Here is a 23,021-nt window from a genome sequence, read left to right on the forward strand (position 1 = left end):
AATTATTTTTCTGATAATCAATGAGAATTATTTTTAAAGTTTTTTTCTTCTGTGCGTTCAACTGTCTCTTGGCACTCCTTTAAAGCAAAGCAAGTTGCAGGAACTGCCACAAAGTTGATAATTTTGTACTGGACTCATGTGGACTCAAATGCCTGCCATGGCTTTTAAGTCTGAGTGGTAATATTTTCCTCCCATACAGATTGAGTAATGTATATATTCTTTACAGTACAGCCTCACATAATACAGCTTAAAAATGAGACTACACATGAGAACGGTGAAGTCACGCTTACATGTGAAGCAGAAGGGGAGCCTATTCCAGAAATCACTTGGAAAAGAGCCGTAGATGGCATCACGTTTTCTGAAGGCGATAAGGTAACAGGAACTCAATATCTAGTGATTTTCAGTACCTTTGTGTTTTCAGAGTTTTTGCCTATTATTAAATCTCACCGTGGACTCCAGCTTCTCAAGTAACTTGTAGGAATACAAGAAATGGTTTAATTTTTAAAAGGGTAACTCCACCACAGGCAGCCTAAAAATAAGATCAGGGGAGAAAAGAGTGAAAGTATAATATTTAAAGATGTTTTTCATTAAGCCACAAAATATTAGGTTATTGATATTCTTAAGTTTGCTTTCATGGACTTTTGGCATACTTCGAATCTGTAAATTTTCTTATTGCAATTTTAACATCCCCCTTCCTGTACCCAGTGTTGTGAAAAGGGAAGTCATTTACATTCTCCAGATGCTGATTGTTATTAACTCTTTACTCTTTAGAATTGTCTTCGTGTAGCAGAAGATTAGGTTGCTGCTTTCATATAATTTAGAATCTAAGAAAGAGAAGTAAGTGAACAGCATTCTGGCAATTGTCATTCCCATGTAAATTGGTGACCTGTCAATAGAATGCATTCAATTACTAAGAAATGAATTAGTAGGTTTTCATTATTGTTATTTTTCATAATTACTGATATAAAACTCCAAAGTATAGAAGAAAGTGAAACAGAAAGAAGAGTGAATTAATGATACGATGGAACTGTCATTTTACACGTATGAAAGAGGGTAGGATTAAGCTTAGATTTCTTTTCTCAATATTGAAGAGAAACTCCTTTAAACCTTTCATTAATTTAAATCAAGGTCCGCAAAACATAGTTATTTCTGAAATATAAGCGCATTTGACTTACCAACAGTGATAGCAGAAAAATTTGAAACCACCTTATTTGAAATATACTTTCTGTCCCTCTAACACGTTATGTAATTTTTTAACATGCTGACTCCATAAATTGACAAAATAGCCATTTACCTGTTTATTTGCTATTTATTCTTTGCAAGAATTGTATTCATATATATGATATATATATGTATGTATCATATATAATATTATACATATGATATATCACACTTATTTACCTCATTTTCTCCTCATGATGGCATTTTTTTTAAAGTTTATTTATTTTGAGAGAGAGAGAGTGCACAAGCAGGGAAGAAGCAGAGACAGAGAGGGAGAGAGAATCCCAAGCAGGTCCTGCACTGTCAGCATGGAGCAGGGCTCCGACCACGAACCCGTGAGATCATGACCTGAGCTGAAACCAAGAGTCTGACACCTAACCAACTGAGCTACCCAGGCACCCCAAATGATGGCATTTTTTAAGACCTTGTATCACTTTTGGTAATAGTTATGCTGTTTTTATTTACTTATTTTATATATACAAATTGAAAATCAAATTTATAAAATATCTTTTGGCAATCCAGAGAAATGATATAGAGTTTGCTTTCAATTTTTATTAACAGGAAATCATAGATATTATTATGGCACAGTTGCAAAATCTGAAAGGACTTATATTTTAGATATATAAAACTGTAGGTGATTGTTTTTATGCCAGTTTAGTATATTTCTTGAGACAAGATCACTCTCAAAATAATGATTTTCATATCTATAAAGCCTTATTAAGTATACCTTCATATTCTTAACTCACGTTTTCATTATTTTCCTGACCACTCTAAAATTCCTAAGAGTTCTCATCTTAAAGGTAGTATTTACTCTTCATTTAATAGATGTTTCTTTATGTGTGTACCAAAAATGAAAGATACATTATATTCAGTTATTTTATTAATGAAAAGTTAGCAAATAACCAGAAGGTTGTGATATTTTATTTTATAGTCTAAATCCCAGGCCACTCAAAACTATATACAGACATTTCTTCTCTAGTAGTTATGAAAAATTATCAACTCGTTTTGTTTGAAAAGAACTTTCCTCATGGGAAAGATTTATTAAGAATTTGGAAAGTCTAGGGGCGCCTGGGTGGCGCAGTCGGTTAAGCATCCGACTTCAGCCAGGTCACGATCTCGCGGTCCGTGAGTTCGAGCCCCGCGTCAGGCTCTGGGCTGATGGCTCAGAGCCTGGAGCCTGTTTCCGATTCTGTGTCTCCCTCTCTCTCTGCCCCTCCCCCGTTCATGCTCTGTCTCTGTCTGTCCCAAAAATAAATAAAAAACGTTGAAAAAAAAAAAAAAAAAAGAATTTGGAAAGTCTAGGATTGGTATGTTAGCAGACCTCCCTTCCCATGGAATAAATGTTAGGAGTCCATGAGAAGTGTTCACTGCTTAGCAACCATTGTGTTAATGCATCTTAATAAACACTGTATATATATTGTCTCAGTTTGTGTTCTGGTATCCTTATTACATAATAAATGACCCCAGAACATAGTGGCACAAAGCAACCATTTTCTTTTGCTCATGATTTTGTGGATCAAGAATTTGGGGAGACTCAGCTAAGTGGATATCATGAGGCATTTTGAATATGCTGACATGCAGATGTTTTCTGTAGCTATAGTTTTGTAGAATGATTGAACTATACATATTAACATACCATAAAATATCCTTGCAAATATGGTGTCCTTCAGAAATTACAACAAAAAATATGGTGCTTAAACACAGAGCTCTCTTAAACTCATGACTATCTCTTCTAATTCACTTTAATGCATTTTGTCTACATTTAAAATAATATATGTAATTTTGGAAACTTTAGGAAATTTCAAAAGCATGTGTAATATGTAAGAAAAATAGTGTCCACTTTAAAAATATTTTCTTAATATTCATTGCTACTTCAAAATAATATTTTGTTCTCCATTTTTAAAGAAATTTCAGTTTTCACTAACTTTTAGTTATCCATTTATTGAAGATTTCTAAGCACTTTATTTTCATGCAACTAAAATATTATTTATAATTTTCCATAAAATATTGATTTACCAGGGTTATCCAGAAACCATTAAACTGACAGCTTGTTATTAACAGATTATATTGTAGTCATCTTAAGATATATTTGTTTATAAAAATCAGAAATCCCTAGCCTCTTCATTTAATAGATGCTATATACATAATTTTAATAGTATATAAGTATATACAATAAAGTTTAAGACAAAACCAAAGCTATCGTTGTGGAATATAAAGTAGCCATGGATTAAAAGTTGTAAATTGTTTTGCAATTTACAAACTATGCAATCTAATCTAATCTAATTTACAAACTATGCAATCTAATATTTTTTTAAGTTTATATATTTGAGACAGAGAGGGAGAGAGAAAGCAACGGGTAGAGAGAGAGGAAGAGAGAGAATTCCAAACAAGTTCCACACCGTCAGCGATGAGCCCAGCACAGGGCTCTGTCTCACAAACCATGAGATCATGACATGAGCCAAAGTCAAGAGTCAGACGCTTAACCGGCTGAGCCACCTAGGCACCCCTAAAATCTTTATCTTTAAAATAAAACCATGCTTCTTTCACAGAGTTGACCTGGGGATTATGTAAGATTATATTTGTCTTCAGTGTGTTGACATAGTCCCTGGCATTAATACTTGCCATTTATTTTAAAAGTTTCTTTAGATCATTCGTTATTATCATCCTTATTAATCAAGACATGTTAATATGTGTAAGATTATAAATATTGATGAATTTGTATGGGAAGTCATGCAAAATGTCACACATCAAAGTTTAATCCTAATTTCGTCACGTTGATGTGTCATTCACTATATTACCTCTTATATCTAACCTCAGGTTTTGCATGTCTAAATCAGGATAATAAGACATACCTGGAAAAATATTTCTGAAGATAAAATGAGAGTTCACATAACAACATCCCAGATACAAATCAAACATCTTAAAAGTTTTGTTTTTTTTTTTATCTTGTCTTGGAGGTATCCAGTCTTTAGATATTTTATGCATGAGAAAATGATCATGTTAATTATGATTAATGACTATTAATGACTATTAAACCTATTAATGACTGCTGTCACAGATCAAAAATGTGTGAGCATTGTCATATGTGCTGCATTGAATAACACGAGAACAGAATGGTGTCATAGTTGTTATAGTTTGTGCTTCTCTGCCATAGCAATATGTAGAAATTTACTATAGGGCCCTTGGGTGATACAGTCCATTGACTATCTGACTCTTGATTTTGTCTCAGGTTATTATCCCAGGGTTGTGGGATTGAGCCCCACATTGGGCTCCAAGGTCAGCATGGAGCCTGCTTAAGATTTTCTCTCTTTCCCTTTGCCCCTCTCCCCTACTCACATTCTCTCACACTAAATATAAAAGTAAATAAAAAATAATAAAATAAAATCATCTCTAGCCCTATTAATTTAATGGCTCAGATACGAACTTGTCTTACCACGCTAAATTCCAGGTCTGGTAACTATATATCACATTCTTCTTGGAAGCTGAAAATGTCCAGAACCTGCATCTGAGTTTCATCTTAATCATTGTATGATTGGTGTCAATCTCGATCTCTGCAGGGAAGTACAGATGAGAGCTCCAGCTTCCTATTTGGGATGAGGATAGATTCTTATGCTAAAGAAAGGCTGGTCTTTCTTCTTGGGAGACACAAAATCAGGACCAGAAATATCATAGACTTCTTTGCACTCTCTCAGATCTGTCTTCTCCCCCACCCCCCAAGTTTCTTCTCTAGGAAGTGATTCATTATTTGCCTTCTTTTGGGCTCATGTAAAACTCCCACACTCTATAGCAATAAATATTGATTCTAAATAGACTCACATTGTACGAAAAACTAAACAGGTCATTAAATAGGAAGAAAAAATGCTACATGCCACAAAGCAAGATTACTTAACAGTGCTTTGTCCATAAATTTTTGAAATATGATTTCAGATTCATAGAATAAACCTGGTGTCTTTTAAACATTTTCAAAGAAAAATATTGTTACTTGTTATGTTAAGAGTAAATGGAAGTAAAAAGATCTACAGGGAGTGATTTTGACTTCTAGAATTCTTACAAAATGGTAAACTAACAGCATGCAATCCCATCTATATGAATAGAATGTTTTATGTAATAATTACAAAGTGCTTGTAATATTGTCTGGGAGATGTCATCTCACATGTGCCATTTATCCACTCCTAAGATACAGAATCTATAATTATTTTATTCCTGTTATACTTGTCCTACATAGTAAATTATAGGCCTTCCTCTACCAGAAATTAATCCCACCCTACACTGATAAGAAGTATTTGAAATGTATAGCAATAAGTTATAACTGTCTTAAGCAGAATTTCTTGAATTTCAGTCCCTTGGCAGTGAGCTTTTCTCTTTACTATATGCATGGTGCTGCCTGTTATACTGTTAAACACTTAGTTTTCTTTAAATTAGTTTTTCATTTATTCTAATCCTAACCAAAAATACCTGTGGAATAAAAAGCATGGTGACACATTACTTATATTTTTAAATATCATTAAAATAAATACCAAACTATAAAATAAAAATTGTTGGGGCACCTGGATAGCTTAGTCGGTTAAGCATCCAACCAGAGCCTGTTTGGGATTCTCTCTCTCTCTCTCTCTCTCTCTCTCTCTCTCTCTCTCTGTCTCTCTCTCTCTCTCTGCCCCTCCCACACTCTCAGAATAAATAAATAAACTTAAAAGATTTAAGGGACGCCTGGGTGGCTCAGTTGGTTGGGTGACCGACTTCGGTTCAGGTCATGATCTCACAGTTTGTGAGTTCGAGCCCCGCGTTGGGCTCTGTGCTGACAGCTTGGAGCCTGGAGCCTATTTCAGATTCTGTGTCTCCCCCTCTCTCTACCCGTCCCCTTCTCATGCTCTGTGTCTCTCTGTCTCTCAATAATAAATAAACGTTAAAAAAATTAAAAAAATAAAATAAACTTAAAAGATTTAAATAAAATAAAAATTGTTTTTCCAAGTCATACCAAACTTAGTATGTGTACCTTCACTGGTACCACACTTTTAAATACTGCCTTTGTGTCAAACATACTTTGAATTAATATGATGCCAAGTTTACTTATGAAATTCTGAAGACTGGAACACATTCAAACATATTCTTACTGGGACAGAACCCATTCTCCATCCTTTTATTGTTGGATCCAAGCACTTCCCTCCAGTAAATAAATATGTTTCATTATTAATTAATGGCTAAAGAGTTTACAGATCATAGTCACAGAAACTCATTTAGTTTCAGTCCTTAATTCCAAGTGGTCCTTTCAAAATGATGCAAATAAGTGCAATAAATAAAGCAGAGTGATTAACTTCAATTTGTTCCTATTTTTGCTAAAGTAAAATATGAAAGTCTAGTCTTATTCTGTATCTAAATCAATTAAAATCTTTGTTATTAAAACAATAGGATTTTTTGTTCTTTTACATTCATTTTGAAAAATGTATCTTTCTGTGTCAAAGAAAGCAACCTAACTGACTTTAGGTCCATATTGCTTTTTGTTGCTTCCAAGAGATGTATTTAAACTGAAACTTAAGATTAAAAAAAACTAGGCATGAATAGTTTAACGTTTAGTTTTGTACTTACATACAAAAGTCATAGTTGTACCAAAATGGTCATTTCTATTTTAATAGTGTGGAAATGGTGAGCAATTTTCTCCATGAATTTAGGCACTCTGCTCTGGTTGATACTTAAAATGCTCCTGCAGACTAAAATACCAGGTCTGAGGGATTTCTGGTGATTATAAGGATAGGCAGTTCTTTCACACAACTCCTTGAACAAAAATAGAACGTTGTAAACGTTGTAACAATTTAGATATCTCAGCATATATTTATTATTACATGACTTCATTATTATTACATGCATTTATTATTATATTATTTTTTTATGCTGTGGGATATTATTCTTTATTGTGTATGTACAGCTGTGGACCTAAGGACTTTTTCTGTTTTTAAAAAATGATTTATTTAAATCCCTTTTAATGAAGGCAGAAGGTAATGAAGTGACTGTTTCACAACCCATGACAAGCTCCGCTAAAAATTCTTAGATCTCTTTGATATAAAAATATGAAGATTACATTAACCTTTTCTGTGTTTCTTTTCTAACTCTAAAGCAAATATGACTTCTTGAAAAGATAAATTGCAGAAAATGTAAGCAGTAAAATAATCTTTAAAATGATAGGATTTCATATGACTAATGTTTTCTTTATCACGTACCCAAATTCATTTAACAACTATCAACAAACACTACTGTTTGCATGAACTCTGTTTGCAAGAACTATGCTAGGCACAAAGAATGCAGCAGTGAAAAGATTTTCCTGCTTTATGGTACATACAATTTAGAAGGGGAGATGGAATCAAAGCATATTTAAAATCCACAGTCTTGGGGCGCCTGGGTGGCGCAGTCGGTTAAGCGTCCGACTTCAGCCAGGTCACGATCTCGCGGTCCGTGAGTTCGAGCCCCGCGTCAGGCTCTGGGCTGATGGCTCGGAGCCTGGAGCCTGTTTCCGATTCTGTGTCTCCCTCTCTCTCTGCCCCTCCCCCGTTCATGCTCTGTCTCTCTCTGTCCCAAAAATAAATAAAAAATGTTGAAAAAAAAATAAAAAATAAAAATAAAATAAAATCCACAGTCTTTTCCTTATGAATATGCAATTTTGAATTATGCAATTTTCACATCCAAAATATCAACTTTGAGTATGTAAGTGAACTTTTACAAGGCTACGAATACAGCTTTGGCATATTTTTCTGTCCTATCACAGACCCAGATGGACTTGTTCTTCTGAGTGGCCTCTGTATTCACGCATGTTGGAAAGTAGGTCTACTCTCACCAAAATGTCTCCACTTGCGACACTTGGGTGGCTTAGTCAGTTTAGCATCCGACTTTTGATTTTGGCTCAGGTCATGATCCCATGGTTTGTGAGTTCAAGCCTCACAACGAGCTCTGTGCTGACTGCATGGGGTCTGCTTAATATTCTCTTTCTCTCTCTTTCTCTTTCTCTCTCTCTCTGTCTCTCTGCCCCACACCCCTGCTCACACTCTCTCTGTCTCTCTCAAAACTAAATAAATAAACTTAAAAGAAAAAAAAAAAGAATATCTCTACTTAATTCGCTCCAGGCTGGTAAAAATTGCTTAGACTCCAATTTAAAAAACAAAAACAAAAACAAAATCAAAATAATGGTATAATTGGCAGCACCTTGGTATTATAGGGAAAATTTTAAGATTTGCAACTTCCTTTTTCTCTTTAAATAGAAAGTACCAAAATGATGGGGGTGCCTGGGTGGTTCAGTCAGTTGAGCATCCGACTTTGTCTCAGGTTGTGATCTCACAGTTTGTGACTTCAAGCCCCACTGGGGCTCTCGGCTGTTGGCGCAGAGCCAGCTTTGTATTCTCTGTGCCCCAACTCTCTCTGCCCCTCCCCCAATGTGCGAGATCTCTCTCTCTCTCTCTCTCCCCTCTCATCTCTCAAAAATAAACATTCAGAAAAGAAAAAAAAATACCAAAATGAGATCAACAAATCCACAATTACTGATTTAAAAAAGAGAGACAATAGAGTTTCAAATACTTACACTTTATTAAAAATGCTCTAGTGAAATGAAAAACTAAAATATGATGGCATATTTATAGCATCATCTTTAAGTATGAAGGACAGTATATACATATCTTTTGTATATCTTTTAAGTAGCTGTACATCTGGGCACATTTTTTACAGCTGTATTTTTATTGCTTTTATGATGAATTTTACTTTTACTTTTTTATCAAACCTAGGAGATGCATTTCGGTATGCGGTTATGGGCAATTCTTAGTACCTGATTCAAAGACCAACAAAACAAAACAAAACAAAACAAAACAAAACAAAACAAAACAGAATCACAGGAACAGAGGCCAAAGTGAGAACGATAATTCAGAAAACAAACAGGCAAACAAAACCAATAAAATGTTTTCGTAAATAATTGAAAGAGCAGTAATGATATATGTGTTCAAATATTTTAAAGACCACCATACATATAGTTGAACTATCCATATTGCTTAATGTGGGTAATTGTATGACAAAAGAGTGGAAATTTTAGAAAAGGCATAAACTTTCCATGAATCAGAGAATACAGATAATGAAGTAATTAAATTTCAAATGAGAGAATGCCCATTCTCTTAAATTAATAATGGATTAGTGTTTTGTAGTGGTTATAACATTGATTCTTTTTTGCAATTCCTAGATTTGCCATTTATCTGCTCTCTCATATCAGGTAAATTGCCATATTTCTCCGAGGTACAGTCCCACTGTTTATACACTAAGTCCCCATTAAGCTCTAACATTTCCTTATTCTGTAAACCTCTTTATCAACTCAGTAGATAATCACACATTTTTAATATATAGTTTCATTCCGATGTTAAGCCCTTTTTAAATTATTTATAATTTTTAGTTCATGATTTTCAAATACCTTGGTATAGTGAGGGAGTGTGTTTGCAATTTCATTTTTCTATATAGCTTTTCCATACAATTCAATTATGAGAAAAGTTAAGATTACCTTGGTAATATCTTTACATTGGGGAAAAAAAAAGTCAATTTCTGATTGTAGAGAAGAATGTCGAAGAACATACTCCTGGCACCTGTAGATTTGAATGCCTGTCCCCCTCCCCGCCCTTTGGTAGAGATAATGGGCTGAAGGATTTTGTATTTGAATGACATTTTTAAGGTCCTTCTAATGCATTTTTTCATACTAGTGCTCTGAGAGCAATATTATAGGTCCCTGCTGGGCAATTGGCAAAATGGATACCTCTATTCCCCATCTGATGTAGGTGGTAGAATATAATTAGGCAGGTTGAAAATCTTCCTGGATGCTTCTGAGCTTGCTGAGAGGAGGGTTTTCAATCATTTATAGCTTCCTGAAATTTCTTTTCCAGCCCACAGCTTGAATAACAATTATCAAAGAAGTCAAGTCATAAGTTCAACATATTCTTTTAAAAACTACTTTTGAGAAAACTCTGTGAAACATTTTAAAAATAAAATGCCTTTGTTCTTTTTAAAAATACTATTTATTAATGAACTATTATTTTTTAAATGTATTGTAAGAATTTCCACTTGAAAGAAACTGTCATCAAGTTTGTAAGGTGATAAAATGCTAGTTCACAATTTTACAATAATTGTTTGGGGGAAAATGCAATTTATATACCAAAAGTGATTTTGCTATGGCTTTGTAGCAGAATATATTTTCTCATGCACGTACTTTATCCTACATCAAATTCAGTTGATACTTATTTCTTCATATGAAGCAATCTAGTGCTATCCCTGAAAAAATATAAATATATTGCAATAAAGAAATATGGAGATGTCAGTGCACATTAATAGACTTAAAAATAAATTTTATGGTTTTTGTAAGTTGCTATTTAGTGAATTAATATTAATTAAATTCAAGAAAAAACATGAAGTAAATTTGAATAAATGCATGACAACTATGCAGTCATTTTGGTACAATTTAAAATAATACTTATGAAAAAATAAATTTAAGTTATTGTATAAAAGACACAGCCTACCTGTGAAAATATTTAAGCACACATGTAACAAACAACTTGCATAACTTGTTTATGATAGGGGTTGGGGGTGGGACAAAAATCTCTTAGATGTAAATCACCTTGGCTATAATGTTGCATTGTCATGATAGACACCTTGGAGCAGCATCATTACTGTTGGTTTGAAATCCACAAAACGTTCTTCTCTAGCTTTCTAAATCTCTTTTCTCAGCTTCCAGATTATTTTTAGATTCATATTTAATAGTGCATCTACTTATAAGAAAAATGTATCTGTCCTTTATCAAATATGTAGAAGCAATGTAACTCTAATATTTGTGGAATCCTACCATTTTTTCCCTGACCCAGACCACCCATCTTCCTCACTTCTCTTAATCCCCAGCCTAAATTTCATTGCCTATTAGTATAATTATGGCATTATATTCACTCCTCGATCTTTTTTGGCTTCGTGCAATATTTCTGGCAAAACACCACTCATGGTTTAATTAACCTCCATGTCTATTCCACACTGTGGTAGGACAGCTGAGCTTACCTGGAGGAAAAACCTGTCCTCATTCCTGAATGGTCTCTCTTTGAAGCTGTGGCCCACACCCAATGTTTGCACTTTGTGTCCTGTACCATTCATCCCACATTTTCCTGGTCCATTTTCTTGGCCAATTTTAGCTAACTACCTTATACATTTCCTCTATCCTCAAATTGGCAAATTTCCTCTATCCCCAGAAGCTTTGCTGATGACCTGCTTCGTGTTTTACTAAGAAATTAAACAAAGAAAACTTTAACATATGCTTACTACTACATCTACACTCATACATAACTGGACCTGTATGTTACCATGAGTGAAATATCTGAGTTTTTACATGGATCCTAGTACCCTCTCTAACATATGATGGATTCAGGTCTCTATTCTCACTAGTATTTTTCCTCAGTCAGTACCTTATTTATCATTCCCATCAACATTCAAAAATATTCTATTATTTTTCTTTTATTTATAAGTATGTTATACATAACATAATTTATAACATACATTTTATATGTTTATGTGTAACATACACAATTCTTACTACACATACTCTTCATACATGGGAGTATATTTATGTGTGGGTAAATAGCATATAGACAGGCAGATGGTAGAAAGATAGAAAGAAAGAAAGAAAGAAAGAAAGAAAGAAAGAAAGAAAGAAAGAAAGAAAGAAAGAAAGAAAGAAAATCCCATATAGCCTCCACAAGCCATCTGATTCTCTATCATCTGTTCATAGCAAAATCCTTTAAAAATGTTGTTTAACCTTGACCTAATTTTCTTCCTCCAATTATCTCCTGAATAAAGACTTGGGTCATATCACTCCACTGAAGCTCTCTGACAAGTTTACCAGTAACCTTCATCTTCTTAAATTTAATGGCAAATTATCAATCCTCATTTTTTTTTCTACCTAGTAGCAGTAATGAACTGGTTATAAATTATCTCTTTTGCTTAAGGCATGTTCTTTGGCTTGCAGTATGCTCCTGGTTTTTCTTTTGTCACACTTCTCACTCCTTTCAATACCCTTTGATCAGTTTTTGTCTTCTAATTGACCTCTAAGTGATCAAGGGCCCCAGTTTGGTGTCCTTTCTTGAATTCCTTTTTCTATGCTTATTCCTTGGACTTTATTCAACTACTCTCATGGCTTTGATTACCACTTGGATCCAGTAAACTCTAAATTTCAACCAATGGACTTCTTCACTGCCAGACAGCTCCCTTTGGATATTAAGTAAATAGCTTAAAGTGAAAATACCCAGTGCAATTTTGTACATGAACTTCACATTTGCTTCTTCCTTAGTCATCCCAACCTCATTAACTGGTGCCTCTTTCCTTCCAGTTATATAGACTGAATATATTGGAATCATCTGTGATTCCTGTCTATTCATATACCCATATTCATTTTCTTGTTGCAAATCCTGTTAGCCAAATTTTAAATATATCCTAAACTTGATTATTTCTTAACACCTACCTATTACTGCTCTGGTCCAAGCCATCATAACTGCTTGCCTGGATTGTCGCAATAACTTTTTAAGAGGTCTCAATGCATCCATCCTTGCCCCCCATTAGTCTCAATAGAAGAGCTAGATTGCCCCATTTGAAACAAGCAAGATAGGAGCGCCTGGGTGGCTCTGTTGGTTAAGACTTTCACTTCGGCTCAGGTCATGATCTCACGGTTCATGGGTTTGAACCCCATGTTGGATTCAGTGCTGACAGCTAAGAGCCTGGAGCCTGTTTCTGATTCTGTGTCTCTCTCTCTGTGCCCCTCCCCCTCGCATGCTCTGTCTCTCTGTGTCTCTCAAAAATAAATAAACATTAAAAAAAAAAAGATTTGAAATAAGCAAGATAATATCAATCTTTTGTTCAGAAGCCTCCAATAGTTTTTCATATCATTTGGAAAGTCTTTCTATTACCTCCATGACTCTGTATGGTAAGCCACTCTTCCAGTCTCTGTTATCTCCTTTCCCCCTCATATCCTACTATTAAGATCAATTAGTTTCAGCCAAGTAAGATTTCATATTCCTCTATAATTCCTTGGATATTGCAAGTTTTTCAATGGTGTGTCTACTTTATTTACCTGGAACACTGACTGCACATAGCAAGTCTTAAGTGCAGTGAAAACAATCACAAATCTTTGATGTACTGACTGCAGTTTCCAGTACTCTTGAGTCTTCTGAGAGAGTTCTTGACTGCCAAACTGAAGTCTATATGATAGACTATTGACTTTTAACAGGTATTAACTATGAATATATTTAGGTTAATTGTTGAGTTCTTTAGGTAAACTGAGGATGAAGTGCAGACCACTGTTCTTTCAATTACAAAATTCAAAGCCAGTTAGGAACTTAATCTATAGCTGCAACACTAGAGCTAATTTAGTATATGGATATTTGCATTCACTCTGAAGTTCGCTATATCTAGAAGAGTCATAGGAACCGGATATATGGGACAGAATTTCAAAAACACAAACATGTAATGCTAAAGTAATAGTAGCGTATCTGTTGATCAATAATTTGAATGAATTGATATAATCCTTTGTTTGCTTAGTAAGTTAATAATTTGTGTATCCTTAAATTAAAATATCTTTGGAGGCAAATGATAGAAAAGGTAATAATTAGAGGAATCCCATACACAAGATATATAGATGTAGAAGATTACCAAGCAGTGGAATTGCACACTTTTCCTATGTGTACCATAGAGAAGATGTTGGAATTTTATTGAGGCCTATCTATGTCTTCCTATATTACAAGAATCATGCCTGGATGGCTGTTTGGTCAGTACCTTGAGATAGCACTTTACATATTTATTCACTAAGAGTATGCTTTTTTAGTACCTTCTCATAAAATGCTCTGTGGTATAATTATTTGACCTCTTCTTATACCTGCATGTTCCAACACCCAATTAGAGGCTTGATGAAAGCTGTTTCTCATCAATTTTATGTCCTGTAGCAAAGGTAGTATAATTTCCCAGACCATCTCTGCTTCCTGAGTCTTTAGCTCCACCATACTTTAATGATAATGTTCATAATTTTTCATTATCTAATGATTGATATACATCAACTGTAAAGATTCATCACAGACCTGTCTGATCCATAATTTGGATTGTGTTATACAAGGTAGATAATATAGAAATATAAGATTCTTTATCTTCTCTTAAGGTTTTTGACAAATTTCACACTGTACCTTGTCTTTTCCGTGGTTTAAGGTGGTAGTATTGATCCATTTATACCATATTTGGGTACTGTTTTAATAAATTTTCTGGCTTTTGATTATGTGTGTGTGTGTGTGTGTGTGTATGTATTTGTGTGTATGTATGTATGTATGTGTGTGTGTGTGTGTGTAACATTTTAACTCTCTTCCTCCTTTGCATTATCTTAATAACTTGTATCAAGTCCTTTCTGAAGAGTTCCTTCTCTTTAATTGAAGATTTCTAACAATTATATAAAGTTTCATTTGTATATGCAGTCTTTCTGTTAACTTGCCTATTCTTTATGGTAGGTTACTATTTACTATAAAGCAAGCAAAATCCAAACCACAAACAAAAGCAGGTCAATGGCATTTATATATTTGTTACATACAGTTTTAATTTTTAGATATCTCTTGGAAGTAGGTTGTTCCTATGTATGTGTAACAAAATGATTTGATGAAATTGTGGTTTTTGGTATTTTGGTGTATGGTGAGTAGTTTTGGTTTTCATGTTCATGACTTATACAAAGCAGTTCCAATAAATACACACTGCTTTCACTGAAGATAGTTATGTTAATTATGTATGAGTTAGCTTGAGAAGAGTTCACAGCATAGCTATATGGATATATCTTTTACCTCCCTCAAACTTCTACCCAATGTTTAGTTATAAACATTGAAATGAAGTATATTAATCACTCAGCATAGCTCTCTATTCATAAAGGAGCATATATTTGCTGTAATACTAAGGACACAGATAATAATAATTATATATATATATACATATATATATATATATATATATATATATATATATATATATAATTTCTTATGTATCCAGTGATGTAAGCATTTGAATATGTTTTTGTCATGATGTGATAAGGAAAACCATACACATATATTACCAGGGTTTTTTTCTTTCCATTTTTTTTTGTTTGTTTCAAGTTTTTATTTAAATTCTAGTTAGTTAACATATAGTGTAATACTAGTTTCAGGAGTAGCATTTAGTGATTCATCACTTACATATAATACCCAGTGCTCATCACAAGTGCCCTCCTTAATACCTGTCACCCATTTAGCCCATCCCCCCACCTAACTCCCCTCCAGTAACCCTCAGTTTGTTCTCTACAGCGAAGAGTGCTTTATGGTTTGCCCCTCTTTCTCTCTCCTCTCCCCCATGTTCAACTGTCTAAATTTTTTCCTGTGGTTGACTTCAAGTTTCATAGCGTTGTGATCTGAAAATATGGATGGTATGATCTTAGTCTTTTTGTACTTTTTGAGGCCTGACTTGTGACCCAGTATGTCATCTATTCTGATGGATATCCCGTGTGCACTCAAAAAAAGAATGCTTACTCTGCTGCTTTAAGATGTTATTTTCTGAATATATCTGTTAAGTCTATCTGGTCCAGTGTATCATTCAAAGCCATTGTTTCCTTATTGATTTTCTGCCAAGATGATCTGTCGATTGCTGTAAGTAGGTGTTAAAGTCCCCTACTATTATTGTATTATTATCAATGAGTTCCTTTATGTTTCTTGTTAATTGCTTTATATATTTGGGTGGTCTCAAGTTGGGGGAATAAATATTTATAATTGTTAGATCTTCTTGTTGGATAGAACCCTTTATTATGATATAGTGCCCTTCTTAATTTCTTATTACAGTTTTTGGTTTAAAATCTCATTTGTCTGATAGAAGTATGGCTACTACAGCTTTCATTTGACATCCATAAGCATGATAGATGGTTCTCCATCCCCTCACTTTTAATCTACAGGTGTCTTTAAGTCTAAAATTAGTCTTACTTGTAGGCAGCATAAAGATGGGTCTTATTTTTTTTATCCATTCTGACACTCTATGTCTTTTGATTGGAACATTTAGTCCACTTACACTCAGAGTGATTATTGATAGATATAAATTTAGTGACATTGTATTACTAATTAAGTCATCATTTCTGGAGATTTTCTCTGCTCCTTTCTAGTCTTTGTTGCTTTTGGTCTTTCCTTCCCACTCAAAGCGTCCCTTTTAATATTTCTGTCATCACTGATATTTAGTGGTCACAAACTCCTTTAGTTTCTGTTTGTTTAGGAAACTCTTTATCTCTCCTTCTATTCTGAGCAACAGCTTTGTTGGGTAGACTATTCTTGGCTGCCTAATGTTCCTATTCAGCACATTGAATATATTATGCCACTCCCTTCTGTTCTGCCAGTTTCTGTGGAGAGGTGTGCTGCTAACCTTATTTGTCTTCCCTTGTAAGTTAGGGATTTCTTTTCTCTTGCTGCTTCTTTTAGGATTTTTTCCTTATCTCTATATTTTTTGCAAATTTAACTACAGTGTGTCTTAGTGTTGGCTGGCTTTTGTTCACTTTGGTGGGAGTTCTCTGTGCTTCCTACATTTGGGTGTCTATTTCTTTCCCCAGATTAGGGAAGTTTTCAGTTATAATTTCCTCAAATAAACCTTTTGGTCCTTTTCCCACTCTTTTTCTTCTGGGATTCCTAGGGTACAAATGTTATTACATTTTATAAAGTCACTGAGTTCCTTAAGTTTACATTCTTGATCCAATATTTTTATTTCCCTCTTCTTTTTAGCCTCTTTATTTTCCATAATTTTATCTTCTGTATTATTGGTTTCTCTGCTTCTTCCATCCTTGTGGTTATTACATGCAGTTGTTTTTGCATCTCAGGTGTAGCATTTTTATTTCAGCCTGACTAGATTTTAGGTCTTTTATCTCTGCAGTAAGCGACTCCCTGGTGTCTTCTTTGCTTTTCTCAACCCCAACTAGTGTCCTTTTGTCCATCTATTAATGCCTGCATAAATAGAATGTGATATATTTACACAGTGGAGTATGCTATAGCAATAAAAAGAAAGTACTTACACAAACTACAATATGGATGAACCTTGAAAACATTAAGGTAAGTGAAAAAAGCTAGTAACAAAGCCACATATTGAATGCTTCCATGTATATGAAATATCCAGAATAGACAAATCTATAGATTCAGAAGTGTATTGTGATTGTCTAGGGGTGGCCGGTGGTGTGAGATCGGGAGTAATGGTCAAAAGAAGAGGAATTTCTTTTTGAGACGATGAGAATACTCCAAAATTGATTTTGTGGATAGGTGCACAGCTCTGGAAATACACCAACGTGCATTTTATTGTACATTTTAATGGGTGAATTTCATTCTATGTGAATTATTTGTAAATAAAAGTATTGAGAATTAAAGACAAAGGAAGGATTTTGGGTGCTCTCTAAGCAACCGGAAAAGGACATGAAAGGTTTTAGGGTTATAAGGCAAATGCATTTGATATTTAAAAAAAAATCACTCATGCTGCAGGGTGAAGAATGAATTCAAGAGGGGGAAGTGAGGCCCATGGGAAACATACGGCACTGATAAGGTGTTGGAGAAAGGCAGGAGTAGGAGAGATGGAGAGAAGTGAATAAATTCTAGAAATGTTTTGAAAAGGCATCAACAGTGTTTAGTGAATGTTTGGATGAAAGGTGGTGATGAAAGGAAAGAGGAAAAGAGTGTTTCTAGGTTTCTGTCACAGACCCCAAGATGGAAAGTATTATCTGTCATTAGTAAACTATTGCATGTCTATAAGATTATATATATATATATACACATACATATACATGCATATTTATATATTTGCATATTTATATATATTTATATATAAATTTATGTATATAAACATATATACATTTATATATATATGCATATTTTACTATATGTGCCCATATTTTAATAACTGGCTCACAATCTGTTCCACATTATATATTCAGTACTTTAAAACTGATATTTAAAATTGAAATGATATAAAATGAAACAATGATATAAAATGAAAGACAAACTTTTTCAGAGATTTTAATTTTAAAAAATTATATGAGCCAGGTTCCAGCTAATAATTGTGAAAATAATGGTTTTCAGAATGTGACCTGCTTATTTTCTATTACTGCCTGGATGTGCTACCAATGCCAGCATAACACAGCAGCTAAGACTGCAGAACCAGACTGGGAAGTTGGCATCCTGATTGTGCTTCCTCCAACCTTGGTGACTGGGAATTAGCTACTTAAGTTAGCTGTACCTCAGTTTCTCTGTCTGTAAAATGGGAATAAGAATGCAACATTCATAATATTGCTATGGAGATTAAATGAGTGAATATTTGTAAAGAGCTTAGGACTTGTTAGTACACGATAAATACACTGGCATAAAACATCTGATATCCAGATCTCAGTGATAAATATACTAGCTTATACAACATCTATTTCATTGTGATAGCTGAAGGCATTCTGTGTCAAAGAGAAATAATAACTCTCCTATTTTCTTCTTACTCACCAGTATTTTACTGCTGCTAGACTTTTCTCACAATCCTATGAACTATATCCCAATTATTTATAATATTTTGTCAATAAAAATGTAATATATTCAGTAAAGAACAAAATTAAAATCAGGACAAAAAACTACTATAGAAGAATAAAATTTCTACTGATAAATGATAAAACATTTCACATATAAATAATTACTGAATGATGGGATTTATATTTTATTACATCCATAATACTACTAATAAAACTCTAGATATTGAATTTGTCCATAATTGCCATTACACTTGTGGATGGTTTGCATGTATCCTTGACCTTGATCTTCATTAGGATGAACTTCCTTGTTCAACTCCCATGACTCTGGGGTCAAAGTTCAGTCTTGCAGTTGTTACATTGATATGAACCCTATGATACCATTCAGTGGTCTTAAATTTTTAGATCCCAACGATTATGCATCACCTCCCTCAAATTTATACTGGTCAAAGTGATATAAAGTAACCTGACTCCATGTCTATATTACTGTCACTTATTATGATCATTCATTGTGATTGGACCTCTAAGAAAGTAAGTTAGAATTAAGGGGAATATGCTTGTAGTATGGTTGACTATAATTCTAACCTAACTGTTGGCTACTCTGCTTGACAAGATACTTATTTTTTTGTTGTGTAATTGTATGTGCAATTTTAATCAAATCTAAAGATAATAAAACAAAATGTTCGATATCAAGTTGTTCAGAAAATTCAGAACATGTGAGTTTAAGTCATAAGTATGGGGCTAGCATAGAAAGTCAGGACCTAGAAAGTCCCACTGATTCAAATCATCAATGTATGTAAAATTCCAGTGCTTTCTCCAAGGCTAAGAAACCAAGAAAAATAGGATGATCACTATCATTTCTGAATTCCCATTTTGTTCACGTATCCTTCATAATGGAAAATAAGAAGTGTAAGAACAATTGATTATTAAAAATATCGATAAGAAATAAAGAAGCCAAGAAGACATTCCCATCTAAAATTTACATCTCTGCTGAGGTAAAATTTAGTCACACAACCATGAGAAGACAAAAAAGACATGTGAAAAATTGAGGCATGTGATACTCTAACCTTGTTAGTCAGCATTTATTGCAAGATGCTCAGATGTGTTGCAATAACGTCTGCCACATGATTGAACTTATCCTGTAGACACCGATATCGTGTTATTCAATCATACTGCTCTGAAAGTCATGTGAGTAATTGCTAGTAAGCCTGAATTCCATGATTTCAAGGTTTTGAAGAAGTCATAGGCCATCTGGTACCATGTTTTTTTTTAATCCAAAATTTAAAATGTCCTGCTATCTCACACAAAGATAGTCCATTGGAAAGAGATGAAGCACAATATCAAAAATATTAGAAGTGGAATAGCATAATATTAATAACTGGTAAAGGTGAACAATAGACACATGAGATTTCACTATACTATTCTTTATGTCTTTGTTCTTAATTAAATCATACATTTTACCATAGGGAATTTTACTTTTTCTTTTTTTAATACAATTTATTGTCAAACTGGCTAGCATACAGTGTGTACAGTGTGCTCTTGTTTTGGGGGTAGATTCCCGTGGTTCATCACTTACCATGGGAAATTTTAAACAGCATGGTCAAGATGGATCTGTTCCTTTAGACCATTTCCTGAACTGTAACAACAGTTCTGGTATACCAGAACCCAAATTCAAGTCCAGGGTGTGCTGCTGCAACCTACTTAAAAATCCACCAAGTTTTTAAGTGGAAAGCCACTGAGATGTCAATGTCATTTGTTTTGCTAGAGTTATCACAGTACAAGTTGAGTAGTATACGGCATTTAGTCTTGGCTGCTTTTCCCCACATCTGGTTAGAAATGCATAAGATTATGCAAGCTTAGTTCTAGGTACATGAGAAATGTTATTATCATCAGTGTTGTAACCAGCTTAAGAAGTATGGCAATCTAGTTCAAACTATAGACAAATAAAAAATGTTTTATTTTTTATTTATTTATTTTTTTTAATTTTTTTTTTCAACGTTTTATTTATTTTGGGACAGAGAAAGCCAGAGCATGAACGGGGGAGGGGCAGAAAGAGAGGGAGACACAGAATCGGAAACAGGCTCCAGGCTCCGAGCCATCAGCCCAGAGCCTGACGCGGGGCTCGAACTCACGGACCGCGAGATCGTGACCTGGCTGAAGTCGGACGCTTAACCGACTGCGCCATCCAGGCGCCCCTAAAAGATGTTTTAAAAGCAAGCAGCACCACACGAAATAGGAAGTAGTATAATAATGTTAGATGAAATGGTTACAAAATACCAGACATAAAGTCTATATATTCAGTAAGGGCTAACTATAGTCATTATGTTTTCCAATTAGTACATCTTTATATAAATCCCTGCAAGATGTTCTATAGTGGATTTTTTTCCACTGCAGTATGAAGAAACTAAAAATATTTGGGAAACATTTTTTCTTTGTTCTATATAATAAAATAAATACAGACCCATCCTTAGTCTTCTCTGGTCAGGAAGAGAAGACTTTTTTCCTTTTTTTGCAGGAAAAAAAAAAAGACAAGACTACTCAAAGAATATATATTAGTTTGCTTCCTGCCTATATTCATTTGAATAAATTATATTCTTTGATTTCACTAATCTTTTCTTCTGCAGTATCTAATCTGCTGCTTATCCCATATCTTTTTCACTTCACACATTTTTTAATCTTTAGATTTTTACTCAATTTGTTGTATATCTTTCATGTCTCTCCTCATTATGCTCATGCTGTCTTTTATACAGTATATACAGTATATGTAAAAAACACAAATGTGAATGTTCCTATCTCCCATCTTCTATGTCATTCATGGATCTGTTGCTATTGATTAATTTGTTATTCCTTACTATGAGTTCTATTTTTATGCATCTTGCATATCATAATTTTTTGGAGGCCAGACATTTTGAATGCAGCATTTTTTATTCTTCTAAATATGTTTGGTCTTTTCTCGGAGACCCTGTTAAATTCCTCGGAAACAATTTTATTATTTTGAGAATCGTGAACTTTGCTAGGGGAGTTGGAAGCAATCTTCAATTCAGGACTAATTTGGCTACACTACTAAAGCTACATTGCTCAGTATACCAGTGGTTCTTTCTGTGGCTGTGAATAGTCTCCTCCCACACATACACCTATTGGTACTCAGCTGCAGACTCTTGGGAAAAGTGCTGAAGGCCTCTGGAGCTGACTGTGTGAATATCTCTCTCCTCCACAGAGCTCCCTCCTCTCTAATATCCCATCCTATGAATTCTAGCACCATGGATCACTCAAACTCAGAATGCTGTCGCTTCAACACAGAGAAACAACCAGACTGTTCATCTCTTGGCTGTAGCCTGGAAACTCTCTTGAGACGTTAGGCTTGAGAAATCATAGGACTCACGTCATTCGTTTCTTTTCTGTCAGGAATAAATGTGCTTCCCATAATGTCATAAATGGTGTTTGTTGTTGTCATCGTTTAAAGTCAGAGTGTAAATCAAGCCTTTCTTTATCCATTATAAAAGTGAAGCTCTAACAAGTATTTTAGATTGTCACTAATGCCACACTTAACACCAGAAAATGCAATGCGTTTACCCTCTAGTGACCACTTTTTGTCACAGATACGAGAATCCTCATAGTACACAACACGACACACTTAACAACGTCATTTTTATCAGACTGATGGCACGAATTAAAACGTACCTAGCTAGGACAAGCTAAGATGGCAGAGTAGTAGGAGGCCCTTAGGTTGCCTCATCCATTGATACACCTAGATAAAGAGCAAATCATTCTGTATAGCCAAGAAATCGACCTGGAGGACTGACAGAACAAACTGCACAACTAGAGGGAGAGACAAAGTCACATCATGGAAGGTACTAGGTGCAGAGATGTGGTTTAGGGGGGAAATGAATCATAGGTGCTGAAGAGTGGAGGGAGCCCTGGTCACAGAGAGAGGAGAGAGAGAGAGAGAGAGAGAGGACTTCACAGGGAATCACACAAGGAAAACATTTCCTCAAAGCTGTTGACTGGGAAAACGAGACAGGCTAATTATAGGGAGTTTTCACAACGAGCAGGACTCAAATACTGGGGTTTCAGAGGTCCGTGGAGTGGCCGATGTGAAGGCCTAAGGGCACTGCAGTGCTCCTATGGAGAAGAGGGGAAGATAGTCTGGGAACAGACAGTGAGATCTGAGGATACCCTGAGAAGTACTGGGACAGACATTTTCTTCTTCTTGGAGCACACTGGGGAGAGGTGGCATTGTCTC

The 23,021-nt window shown here is 34.5% G+C and overlaps 1 protein-coding gene across 3 annotated transcripts in view; it reads left to right on the forward strand.

Moving 5' to 3' along the window:
• NCAM2 (neural cell adhesion molecule 2) overlaps positions 1-23,021 on the forward strand; it is a 529,034-nt gene that overhangs the window by 363,060 nt on the left and 142,953 nt on the right. For all 3 annotated transcript variants that reach the window (XM_058731784.1, XM_058731785.1, XM_058731786.1), the window contains one exon: positions 227-372. In XM_058731784.1, coding sequence (XP_058587767.1) covers positions 227-372 — 146 coding nt within the window. The remainder of the gene's footprint in view (positions 1-226; positions 373-23,021) is intronic.

The sequence above is a fragment of the Neofelis nebulosa genome, chromosome 5, assembly GCF_028018385.1.
Source record: "Neofelis nebulosa isolate mNeoNeb1 chromosome 5, mNeoNeb1.pri, whole genome shotgun sequence".
Lineage (NCBI taxonomy): Eukaryota > Metazoa > Chordata > Mammalia > Carnivora > Felidae > Neofelis > Neofelis nebulosa.